The 13,585-nt window shown below is 40.2% G+C and overlaps 1 protein-coding gene across 1 annotated transcript; it reads left to right on the top strand.

Moving 5' to 3' along the window:
• Positions 1 to 4,667: 4,667 nt before the first annotated feature.
• On the top strand, positions 4,668 to 12,752 carry RBM11 (RNA binding motif protein 11). Its single transcript, XM_084305819.1, has 5 exons — positions 4,668 to 4,821; positions 8,454 to 8,616; positions 9,473 to 9,551; positions 10,243 to 10,336; positions 12,279 to 12,752. The coding sequence occupies exons 1-5, from the start codon at positions 4,678 to 4,680 to the stop codon at positions 12,609 to 12,611; spliced, it is 813 nt and encodes a 270-aa protein (XP_084161945.1). The 5' UTR covers positions 4,668 to 4,677; the 3' UTR covers positions 12,612 to 12,752.
• Positions 12,753 to 13,585: the final 833 nt, after the last annotated feature.

Below are 13,585 nucleotides of genomic sequence, written 5' to 3'. Positions count from 1 at the left end.
TAGAGTTGGAGAAGGCCTCCAAGATCATCCGGTCCAACCGTCCCCCTACCACCAATGACACCCACTAAACCATGACCCTAAGCACTACGTCCAACCTTTCCTTGAACACCCCGAGGGATGGTGGCTCCACCACCTCCATGGGTGTTCCAATGCCTGACTACTCTTTCTGAGAAGAAATGGCTCTCCCTTATCGAACTCTACAGGTACTTTAAATGAGGCTGTAGTGAGGTGGGGGTTGGTCTATTCTCCCATGTGCCTGGTGACAGGACAAGGAGGAATGGGCTAAAGCTGCACTAGGGGAGGTTTAGGTTGGATATTAGGAAGAACTTCTTTACTGAACGGGTTGTTATGCATTGGAATGGGCTGCCCAGGGAAGCGGTGGAGTCTCCATCCCTGGAGGTCTTTAAAAGACGTTTAGATGTAGAGCTTAGCGATATGGTTTAGTGGTTGACTTGTTAGTGTTAGGTCAGAGGTTGGACCAGATGATCTTGGAGGTCTCTTCCAACCTAGATGATTCTATGATCCTGTGTTGAACTTCATGCAGTCAATGACTGGCCCATCTCTAATTCAGCATGATCTCTCTACAAGAGATCTCCACAATTGAGGGAGTCAACTGCTCTGCCCAATTGACACACACAAAATTACTTAGTATATATCTTTAAGTCCTGCATTCAAGTCATTTATGAAAACATTGAAGAGAACCAACCCTAAAATGGAGGCCCCACTAGTGGGAAACCTGCTAGGGACTGGCTGCCAGCCTTATGCCATCCCATTTACCATAAACCCTTGAATCCAATACATCAGCCATTCACCCATTGTATTATGTATTTATCTAGCTGTATGGTGGACGTTTTGTCAAGAAACACACAATGAGAAATAGTAACAAACGCATTGCCAAAATCCAAAAAGATTACATCAACTGGCTTCCCTTGGCCAACTAGATGGGTAACCTTGTCATAAAAGAAAGTTAAGTTAGTGAAACAGGACTTCCCCCCTCATGAGCCCGTGTTGCCTATGGCCAATGTCTGCATTGTTTTTCAACCAGTAATTCTGAGAACTATATCTCCATGGATTAGTTTTTACTCATAATTACCTTCAGAGCCTTTTCCAATAAGTCATTCTCCAATCTAGATCCAGAGGAGATCTATGAAAGCATTTCTATAGGAGAGAGATGGAGCATATAGCCCTGGGCTTAGGAATCTCACACAGACAATGAGTTGCTGTGTATTTGTATTTGTATGTCACACTGAATGTGACATACCCCACTCTGTGAACTCTCTGTGTCCCCGGCTCTAAAACAAATGAAGCAACATATACCAGTGTGAAGCTCATTTATTTACAAACCATTTCACTGGGTAGGTGTAAGAGGACAAACTTAACTTTCTTGGACTTCACGGTAAGGCAAAGAGGCAGATAGACTCTGAATTACTGGAATGAGAAGTCTGGATGCTCAGTTCGTCTTTATGTAGCTCCCAATTATTTCCACTGTAGGAAATAGAAAGATGTCAGAACCACCCAAATATGAGCGAGACATGTCCCAGAAATGCTTGCTGTGTAGTATATCTTTCACAGTGCTTCTAAACAGACGTTCTAGGTATAATTATTTTTCTTCAAGAACAGTTAGCAGGGAGGATTCAGTATTAGATTTCAAGCAGTAAGTCTCTTCAGGTGGTTTTACAACCATGAACAGCTCTACAAAGCTGTGCTACAAAAGCTAACAGCTTCTTTCTGCAACTGATAGCCTTTAAGAAGACTCTTCAAAGTCTTTACCCCTTTGAATTCAGCGACAAGGAGAAGACAATGCAGTACATCTGCTCATTTGAAATTCAACCCAGCTTAAGCAGTGTCTTTTGATTATTTTTGTTCCCATTTCTCAATTTTGTCAGTCTATTTTGAGCAATGTTCAATAAGGTAACTCGTTATTTCTTTGCATTCATCTTCATCGCAAATCTTTAACACTTTGTCCAACTATTATTATAAAAGCACAGACCTACTGGTATTAAATATTATTTATAAGAAGTAATGCTGTAGTGTAAATTTGGTTCCTTTCCCCTACTTTTTAACATAGATCAATGTTACAACAAAAACTTCATGATTATTCATATACAAGTTAAAGCACGGAGAGCTCAACACCACTGAAAATGCCTAGTACTGGAACCAGTAATGAACTCTAGTAAAACATCTCTTGTATTTATCTAAGAACCTGTCACTTATCTTAGAAGAAAATCTTACATATGCACCTATACATATACCTAATACCACTAGCTGTAAACAAATTGCTCACACTTGCTATTTTACATATGACCAAGGAAAAGAAAGGAAATTTTTAGTTCCTTCTAAAGTGAAAACTAATAATCCCAACTAACGTGTAAGTACTGTGCCCATGTTGATATAGTCTATGATATATCACCTATGTTGATATAATAACATGTGTAAAAAAAGTGAAAAAAAAAAAATTAAGCCCTCTGAAATCAGGATTAGAAAAGGTTTCCAGCACCAACTGAACACCCAGAAAATTTTGTGATATTAATCAGCTTGTTGAACGAGTGCTCGTGGGACTCACCACTGTCACGTAAGGGAATTATTCACAAACAGTGTCATGCCACTTGGAAATTCATAAATCTTAACTACAGTTCCTGTTTACAGTGTAGTTTCCACTGACATCTCAGTGTCAGGTAAATCCATCAAGGGGATTGTGAGTTTCAGATACATGCTCACAAACAGATGTGAGAGCCTCAAACTTCAGGTATTACCTGTCCCTCTTCTCTGCATATTATGTCCCATGGTTTTCTCAGAAGGATACACTTTTCTTGCATTGAAATTCAGTTACCTGCTGCTGAAGTGGCTTGTGCAACCACTGGAGGATCACTGCAGTACCTCTCAAGTACTCTGTGACATGCAGTGCTCAGAAATGTAAAGGTAGCACCTCTTGAACGAACCACAATGCATTTGGGAGAGCCCTCAGTCCGTCAGCTGTTATAAAAACCCAAAAGACTGGCCAAGTGTTCAAGTTAAAAAATACATAAAACCTTCATTTTATTGCAGTGCAAGATTATTACGATTTCCAGATATCAGAACGGCAGTCTTACACTTCAGTTTACGCCCAGAAGTTTCTGGTAGAATAACAGTTAAAAATGCTACAGAACCCTTGCATGCTTTTCAAAATTAAGATCAAGTTCTTACGCAAGTCTTGATATCCTGATCTGTGGTCACACGTATTTCCCCTTCTAATCTTCTCTCTACCCCAAAGATGTCTTAATCTTGGAAAATCCCATTCTTATAAGAATTCTCATTTCTCTTTCGAATCAAGCCACTTCTCCAGAACAATTACTGATTCCCCTCTAGCTGCTATCTTTTGAACTCTACTTCCCTCCAGGCAAGACAAAATCAAATCTCTGTTCTGCAATGCGCTGTGTTTAAGTATGGAAAAAAAAATAAATAATAATAATAAAAAAAAAATATATGAAGATTACAAAGTGAAAAACCCTGACTGTGTCTGGAAAACTATTACATTTCGTTGTTAGTTCTACATTGACACTTGTAATTCCTGTAAACTGATTTTTAAATAGGTGCAAGAAAAACAGAAAGTTATTTACTCATTTTTAGCAGAGACTTGACAGGTCTGCAACTAAGCCTCCATGAGAAAATAATGGGCAGAGGGAAAACACATTATCTATGCTTGGGGAAAAAAGAAAAAAAAAATATTTGAAAAGATTCCTTACATTTCTGTCATTGACTTCTAGAAATGTGCCTCTTCGTAAAATAACACTTTAAAATATATACACTGAATGTTACGCACATGTATGTGCTTGAAACCTGAATGCAGTAATCACGTAACAGTGGACTAGCATGCAGGTGTAACTACAGCTTTAGAGACAACAGTCATTTTCCAGTTCTTTTCACTTCTTGAGAAAAGTACAACCTTTGACTCTTCACATGTACATTTTATTAGTAACTATTACAATACTTGAGGGTTTTAAAGGGGAGGGTGTCAAGAGGACGCAGTCAGTCGCTTTTCGGTTGTGCCTGGCGACAGGAGGAGAGGCAAGGGGCACACACCGAAGCAGAGGAGGTTCTGGCTCAATACGAGGGGGCACTTCTGCACTGCGAGGGTGCCAGAGAGCTGGGACAGGTTGCCCAGACAGGCCGTGGAGTCTCCTTCTCTGGAGACACCCAAAACCCGCCCGGTGCCACCCTGCACAGCGTGCTGTGGGTGACCCTGCCTGGCAGCGGGGCTGGACCAGAGGTCCCCTCAGAGGTCCCTCCCGGCCTCGGCCGTCCCGTGTCCCTGTGGAGCGGTCCCGAAGCCCTTGCCGCTCGCTCCTGCGGCAGCAGCTGCAGTGCCCACCGGTTCCCCAGGATGGCGAGCAGCGAACAAAGCTCTCTGCGGCTGCCCCGCCTCGCTCCTCGGCGCCGCCTTACCCTCCCTGCGGGGTAACACCCCGGCGGCTCGCTTCCTCCTGGCTCCGTGCACCACACACGGTGCCGGCGGCAGGGCTGGACGCGGTCTTTTCCTCGGCGGGGCCGGGAAACCTCAGGGGAATAAAACCCGCGGGGCGCCTCCTCACGCTGCCTGCCCCTCCCGCGGCCGCCGCGTTGCTGGGGCACCGGGCCCGCCCCGACGCCGCCGTGCAGCGGCGCCGCCATGTCGGGGCCGTGTCGGGGGCCGGGGCCGCCATGTCGGGGCCGGGGCCGGGGCCGGGGCCGGGGCCGGGGCCGGGGCCGGGGCCGGGGCGGGCCGGGGAGGCGGACAGGACGCTGTTCGTGGGCAACCTGGAGAGCCGAGTGCGGGAGGAGATCCTCTACGAGCTCTTCCTGCAGGTGGCGGCGGGCCCCGGGCGGTGGGGAGCGGGGGGGACGGCGGCCCCGCGGGGGGCTCCGTGTCTGCGGCTGCTGGGCGGGGGGCGCCGGGGGGTGCGGCCGGGCCCAGCTGCCCCCCGTCCTCTGCCCCCTTCTCCAGCTTTTCTCCAGGGTTTCCCTCGCCTCTGCCCTGCTTGTGCAAGCTTTCGCTCCGGAAAGGGGCCCCGAGTTAGCGAGGAAGTTAAAAAAAAAAAAAAAAAATCTTTTATAGTTTTTCTATATCGATTAAGATTTATTTATATATATATATTTTGATCAATAATTTTATTAAGAAAAATGGGTGCAAAAGCTGACAACGTGTCCAGCACGGCGGCAGCAGTTAGCATGGTGGGACAGGCAGTAGGGATGGTGGGTTGTGGGTCTTCCACCCGCATAACCTTTATAACACAATGTTTCGTGTTTTAAGGCTTGAGGAGATGCTGATTCTGTCAGTGGGGTCCCCACCCCCTGCCTCCATTTTCTTGCCATTGTCCCCAGGACCTGGAGGGCTTGCTGAAAGACAGCAAATGTGGCTGAGCCAGGCTTATTGACCTGAAAGGAGTAAGGAAAAGGCAGGGAGCATCATATCAGTAATGCAAGCATCTAATGGCAAGGTGGATTGACAGTAGTCGGTGACAATGGGGCATTTCTCCGGGCCTGATACAATCAGCGTGTATGAAGCTCAGCCTGGACAGTTCAGCCAATAGCATGGTGATACATGTGCATCTGCCAGTCTACTAATTACACCTGGTCTCAGAAGGAACCTTGCTTCCTTCAGGTGTTTTCGCCCAACAGTACAAAAATAGAGGTGGGCAGAATAATCTGTTCTTCTGCTATGCCATTTGCTAATTAGAACTACTTCTGCTCACTGTTTTTATTCCACTGATTAATCTGATATTCATCTTGTTCATCTAAGCAAGGTATCAGCACACTACTCTGTGTGCATTGAAAGGCATTTTTGTTTGGTCTGTTCTAGCTTTGTGGTGGTTTAGGTGATTCCAATTCTTCCTAACTTCTCCCTAAAATTATCTAAGAAACAGTTGTTTCTTTATTTCTTATTTTCTACACAGTATTCCTACCTGTTTCCAATAGTATTCTGTTGTGTAACTTTAAAAGTTAAGTTACAAAGGCTTGTCTTACCAGAGGGTTTGAGTAACACCACACAATTCCGAGCATAAAAGTGATGAAAACAAGTGGTTGTTCTCAGAATACAGTTTTGTATGAATCTTCTGCATAATCTGCTTCAGTCATGCAACTGCTGACTTCTGTCTGGGTTTTCATATCATCTGAATTAATACCTGCTTAACTTTTTCCTTCTGTTCATCGCATTCTCATTCATGTTTCTCTCTTTGCTGCAACAGCACATGCTTCCTGTTGCAGTATTGTCCTTTCTTAGGCAGCATATAGTTCAACCTGCCTGCAGTGGTACAGCCCTAAAAATGCACTCCTGAGCTGTAGCTTTTCCCCATCAAATTACGAGAAAATATCTATAATTATTTCTAAACTATTAATATTTTTTTATTTATGAACAGGAAGACTACAGAATTAAGACTGATCTGCAAAGCATTTGAGCGTGTTACTTCTAGTTCTTGAAGAACCAGATCCTCCTCATTAGGCAAACAATCAGAAGACTGGATATATTCCGTTTTTAGAAAAACTGCAGTGTAGTGCAGAACAGCAACAAAAAAAATGCCTTAAAGAGCCAACTCAAGCAAGAATGAGCATGTTCAGAATCTCACTGAAATCCCCTTTAAAAAAAAAAAATAAATAAGGCCACCAAACTTGAAGATACTTGGAAAGACAAAATCAACATATTGAAGATTGCCTGCGCAGGACAATCTAGGTAGTATCCATTGCTGTATAGCCCGATCATCTTTCTGCACCAATAATAAAAACTGGTACATTATTTTTGATCCTTAATATTTATTGTCTGTATGATTCTTCTGCTTTCACGAGGGCTGGGGAGGGAAGAGGGAGAATAATACTCATGTTTCATCAAGAGCATCTTACTTAAGCGAGTAGTTTATAGACAGCTTGCAAAAGCATACAGCAATCAGACATTATTATCACAGATGACAGTCCTTAATATTCTCAGTCTGACATAAGAAAGGGTATAATAAGGAAGATGGCTCCAAATCATCACTCTGAATGCTCACAGCAGACAAATTGCAGATTTGTTGTTTGACAATAATCATTGAAAGTGCAGAATAATAAAGTAGATCACTTTCTATGGCTTATTTTCTTCATCTGAGCATATGCTGTGTGTTTATTATGAATGTTGAACTGTTTATGCACACTTAATTGCTGTGAAGCTGTTATAATGAATTAACTTGTGCTTGCCTAAAGCTGCAGATGACTTCTGAGTGACTTTTACTGGAAAGTACGCATCATATCACTAGTAGGAGTGTAAGCCAGTTCTGCTGTTTTTATTCAGAACAATAAATTATCCATCTACTACAGTAACATAGACAGCATTTCGTAATTTTTGTAACTGTATCTGATGGGATTTTTTTGTCACTTAAAGTGACACCTCATTTCATACCTGGATAGTATATCGTCTTAAAGATAAGTTGTTGCCATCCTTAACATTCCAGATCTGTGGCAGAAGACTTGTTGGCCATTTGTTTCCACTCTGCCAAATCAGCCTTACAGTTTGTTTTCATAAAAATTGATAATTCCGTGACTGATATGCTCATTCAGCCTTGCGTAGGGAAAATTTAATATCTACTATGAAAATGACAGTTTCTTTGCAAGTGGGACCAGTCTTCATGCAACATCACTGCCATGGTTTGGTTCTTCTAGAAGGACTATGCAAGGATTACAGTGTAGGCAGAGATGGAACTTCTTTTCAGTGAAGATACAGAATATCCTGAGTTGGAAGGGACCCAGTAGGATCATCCAAGTTCAACTCCTAACAGGAGGCACCTAAGGGTGTGGTTTGGGGTTTGTTTCTTTTTTGGTCAGGAACAGTATGCTATCTCCGATGAGATGGTAGAGTCTCTTGATTCCTTGCCATGCATTTGTGATGAAGGTTACACAGTACAGAAAACTGTGTTTTGTGGTGGTTCCAGAAACACTAGTCTCTATTAAGGTGTGCTTTCCTACAGTTTTGGTGCTGCCTGTTTTAGGAATTTAAGGAAAATAGAAACATATTACTGGATTTCATAGCTGTTACGTAACTGATATTATCAATTTGTTCAGTTGTGTTAGCTGTGCAAAAAAAGCTCTGTAATAATTGTACTAGGAGCTGTACATGCATAAGGTAACCTTTGCTATGAATACAGTAACTTAGTAGTTACTAAGTTCCTTGCGGCTGTCATCACTGCTTTTTAAAAATAATTAAGAAAATGGATTATTAAAGACTAAACATCATCAATGGAGTGATGGTTTGTTCTCCTTCTAATATTTTTAGAGATGATTTTTTGTTTTATAGGGAAAGTTTTGAGTTCAAGCATGGGGAATGCGGAGAGATTTTTAAAATTAAGTAGAGGATCTTATACTGAGAAACTTGCACTGTTTCTGACTATGACAAAATGTACATTATTATGACATAAGTATTAAACAAACAAACAAACAAACAAGTTCTGTGAGAAAATAATGTAAATTTCTTTCAGGCTGGACCGTTAACCAAAGTGACAATTTGTAAGGACAAAGAAGGAAAGCCAAAGTCTTTTGGATTTGTCTGCTTTAAGCACAAAGAATCTGTGCCTTACGCGATCGCTTTGCTGAATGGAATCCGTTTGTATGGAAGACCGATTAAAGTACGGTATCGTTTTGGTAGGTTTAGTGGTCATGATGATTACGTAAGTCTTTGTAAAAATTGAATTGTTTTCCTAAATGACTATTTTTTTAATCCTACAGTCTTTCAGAAAGATGACAATTTATAGTTGAATCTATTGCAGTCTTTTCTGTATTTTTAAGGAACAAAATCTTTTTGTGGTTTTTGCATGACAAAGTGTTCACCATTTTTTGTTTACTAAGGAAAGACAATGGGTTGGTTCACAACAACACAACTTGCAAGCCAGCAGAGACCACACTGTGTGGAATACAGAAACAACTCTGGTGTGGCCACAGTTGTCATGACACATTACATTTAGTGAGAGCAGCAACACTCAAGCTGTTTGACTTCTATACACAGAGTTATTAGTTTTAAGTGGAAGAGATTGTAGGTAGAAAAACACAGTCAAATCAAAGTCTTATTCTTCATTTTATGTTTATGAAAGTAAAGCTTCTAGAATGTTAATGATTAGGCAGTATTTGCAATCCAGACATTAAGGACTTGTGTTCACTATGCACTGCGTTGCTCTTAGAAGGCTGTACAGAGTAGTTTCTGGTTGTATGTAAAGTGGCTGAGGTTCCTAAAATCAGAAGCAATGGGAACAATTTTATTTGTGATTACTTCAACAATCCTGATTTATGCTTCTGTAAGTGACTGAGTATTAAATGATAAACAAATATTTTCAAGCAGTAAATTGATGCTGTAGGTTGTCAGCCATAAATTGACACCTCACCATTATATGCTAACTTTGATATACTGGTGCACTACAGATAACACAGAACACTTTCTGTGTCTTTAATTTGTAAATCAAATAGTCATAACTGAATAGTCATTACAGTATTGTCTTGTTTACAGGGAGTTCGCACTCATCAGAACTAAACAGCCCGACACATGGTTTTGAGAACTATGTTGACTTATATTCACCTTCATATAGGTAACAAAGATCTATACATTAATTGTATGATTATGATTAAAAGAAATCCTGTTAAGAAAGTGACTTGATGTGGTAGAACAATCAGCAGTTGCATACTTAATTGCATCCTTACTCACAGTGGGTTTTAGTTAATGTTTGGTTGTTCAGCTTGCCAGACGTTCAGTTAGTTGAATTTCCAATCCTGTTTGGTTTTGCAAGATACAGGCACATGAAAAAAAGTATTTAAGTATGGTGTTTGTACTAGCAGTGTTTGCAGTTCTTAGGGAAAAAAAAATCTGGTAATGGAAATAATCGTTTCAAACCCCATCGAGTTTATATCTGTAGTTTTCTGTGTGTGTGTATATTTAAGCAACTGTCACACACATGACTGCACAGGTAGAAACCTGTTATAATGGAACTCTGGACACCCAAGTTTCAATGTCTTTAACATTTAAAATCCATCATTTTTCAACAAGTGTGACAGAATTCCCATGGTAAAATCCAGGACTCTGTCTGCACTTCAGTATGTCAGGATTACTTGTTGATTACTTATGTTTTCCTTGTTTTACTAGTCTTTCATGTAAGCCCAGATGTTAATATCTGCATTCTTCTCTTGGATATACTCATTATAGCCTAAGAATTACATCTCAGCAGTCTACTAGGCAGTATTTGGTGGAAGTCTGGTCTCTGTGTGTTTGCTTGTTTTTCCTAGGTATCAAGAACCTTATGGAAATGCTCCATTTCCTGTTACTCCCTTTCCAATGAACAATAGTTTACCTCAGGAATACTCAGTCTTTCAAAAGATGGTGAGTTTGTGTTAAAAGTTATAAATCTGTTAACTTTTTTTGAACTTGAAGGTTTTCTGCATTCTGACAAAGAAGTGTGCTTATTTAATGACTCAAAATTTGGCTTAGGCTGCTAACTTTGACTATGAGGTCTGTTTATCACTTAAGGGATCTACTTAACCAAACTGTTTTCTTACTGCAGGAATGTCTTAAAGGTATAGCTTAGGGAGGCTAAGAAGTCAGTCTATAGAAGGAGCTCATTGCTGTACTGTGTTTCAAATCAAATCCCCTTGGTGAGACAAGATAAAAATGTAAATGTAAAAATATGTATATGTAAAAATACAACCATGAAAGCAATAGGTTCTTCATATATGGCTAATTCAGTCAGTGGCCACTTAACTCTTCTACTTACTTCAGATATGCCCAGCAGAAGTTTGAAATGTAGTTCTGTTCTAAAATTGAACTAAAACTCCTCCAACAACCACCGCTGCCATTATGAGAGATGTTTAAGTTAAGGCAACAGCAATTTAAGGGTTTCTGGCCTGAACCTTTTCATGCCTCTACAGTTCTCACATTGAATTCTCCTTTATTGCAGTAGACAGTGAGAATCATACTCCTTTTCTCTTTGTCAAACTCAGGTGCACTGGTCTATTGTCCTAATCTCTGAGATATTCTCCAAATCAAGTGAACTGGTATCTTCAGATGGTAACCTATGGGCCATGCCCTACTTACTCATCAAGCACATCATGGAAATTCTGAATCTGATGAGTTGGTAGGACTGAAGAAACCCAGCATCTAATGTGAGGTGCAGACTGTGGACAGTCCAAGTGTCACCCAGTCTGACCAGGGAATGGCCCTGCCTGTTGTAACCATAGAAGGGGTGAACTCTGGATAGATTCTACCTGATAGCTGCAATCTAAGCAGGAAGGTGGAGAGGGTCTGTTTGCTGTCACATAGATCTTTCTGGTGGTGGCCTGCCTCCCCACTTCCCAGGCTCAGTACTCAGAAGATCTGATGCCTGCACAAACTTTTCCATCCTCTCTGTTGTGGTTGGATGCTTTGGAGGGTACCATTGCCCCCACTGTGCTCACTGTCAAGCCCATTTCTCAGTAACAATGCAGTACACAAAGATTGAAAGACCAAACGCTCAGCAGACCTGCACACACCAACAAGTTAATTCCATTTTCTACTTGCTAGAAGAGATAGACAGTATAACAGCATGTCTCCAGTGATTGCTTTGTTGCAGCTTCAGCAGAATGTATGCCTTCATGCATCTACCTCACCTTTATATGGGTGTGTCAGACTTACTTGGAAGTCTCTTCTGCACACAAGGAGATACTCAGACATGCTTCCCATACTTTTTCGGGTTACTGACAGTCAGTAGAAAGACGCTTGCTCCTCTGACCTTTGTAATTCTATTGCTGTATGTGGACTGTGTATTTTTTATGAGAGAGACTCTTGGGATACTTCAGAGAATGTATCAAGAAGCTGTGCACTTACTGTGGTGTTCCGAGTGCTTTAATCTATGGGTTCACTATACCTTGCTGGAACTTGTTTCGACAATAACTTCAAAATTATTTGAATCAAACCAGATTAAAAGAAAAAAAAATCAGATCTGTATGTCTTTATATTAACAAGTGGTATTGTAGTTACAAATATTTATAAAATGCATAGGTGAAGAAAAGAAAAGAATGCTATGTTTGATCACCTTACAAAAAGACTTAATGGGCAGTTTAATCTTAAATCAGATTGTGTGTTCCACCTCAACCATGAAAGATTGTATGTTTTCCAACTACACTAGTTGATCTAATAAAATAAATGTTTTGCTTTTAAATTTCATGTTTATTTACTATATATAATTTGCTGTCAATATTTTCATTGTAGAAACTGTAATGTATGTGAAATTAAGCTCTTCAGAACTTCCCCTTAACAGTATTAACAATTCAAGTTCTTATTTCCCCAGATGAACCACTTTTTAGCACAGCAGTATACAGTTCACAGCCCAGTGGGTCAACAATTTCCTTACTATCAGATGACTCCGCCACTGCCTTCAAATTTATCCGTTCCTCCTTATCAGAATCAAGCTGCAAATTTTAAGTCTGGACAGAGTTCCTTTGAATTGGCCTTGCCGCATTCAAGCGATTGTGAAGTGTACCAGGTGGATGAAAGTACTTCTAAAAGAAAGAGAGAACAGCAAAGCTGTGACAGTGACACTAGTACTGAAGATGACCAAATGAAACAAAGAGAGTGTGACCAAAAATACAAGAAGTGCAAAGCCACGAAAAAGAGGCATTAATACTGTGTAACTGGGTTAATTTTTTAACTATGTTTGCTCTTTTTACTTAAGAGAAATTCTCTCATTGTTGCACTTTATTAAAAAGGAATGCTCAAGATTCATATTAATTTTGAAATGTATTGTGCGTAAATTATGCTGATATACTTTAACCTCAACCAAATTACTTTCTTTAAAGTATGGGAAACATTTAAAAACTTAAAATTTTCCTTTTGAAGGAAAAAAGTAGCTAGTTTTGTTTTTGTTTTCTATGAATTGTGAAAGACAATTATTTCACTATCGTAGAAACTTTATGAAAATATATAATTTCAGCCACTTATAAAGCATATGTATCATTTCTATGATTTATGGAATTTATTTTTAGGACTGATGTAAGAACTTTCTGGAGCAATTGAACTGAGCAGGCTAGAAATTCTAGGCATCATACTAGAGACGTGCTTGTCACATCAACACCTATAACTTCTATTCTTTTCTGATTTAGCTCTGCTGTTATGTTCTAGTAGGATCACTGTGTATACTTACTGGAACTGTGGTGTGTTTTTTTCCCCCACAGTATTAAATGTGAGGTAAAATTCGGGCATTTGCACTAACCACAAGACTTACATAATGTGTCAATACCTGAATGTAAGTACCTTATGGCCACAATGTGTACTGACTAGAACTATATACACATTTATATATGTGTATTTCTATGAACTTACTCTCTAGTTATTTATTTACTTATTTGAGACTCTTGTTACAATTCGTTAATTGTAACAAATAGATAAAAAAACATAACAGAGTATCTCCATTATACCTAATTTGTACCATAAAAGTCAACTGAGTTAATAGTGCCTCTTAAGAAGAAAAGTTCCTACCTTGTTTGTGGAGGAAGAATAAATCTCATACAATGGCGAATCAAAATACTGACCTATTTTCTATCTTTCACAACTTTAATTATTTACAGCTGCCATCAACAACCTACAGATACAGAGGTA

The sequence above is a fragment of the Netta rufina genome, assembly GCF_964035555.1.
Source record: "Netta rufina genome assembly, chromosome: 1".
Lineage (NCBI taxonomy): Eukaryota > Metazoa > Chordata > Aves > Anseriformes > Anatidae > Netta > Netta rufina.
Note: the sequence above shows the minus strand (reverse complement) of the source record. Positions and strands in the feature narration are given on the sequence as shown.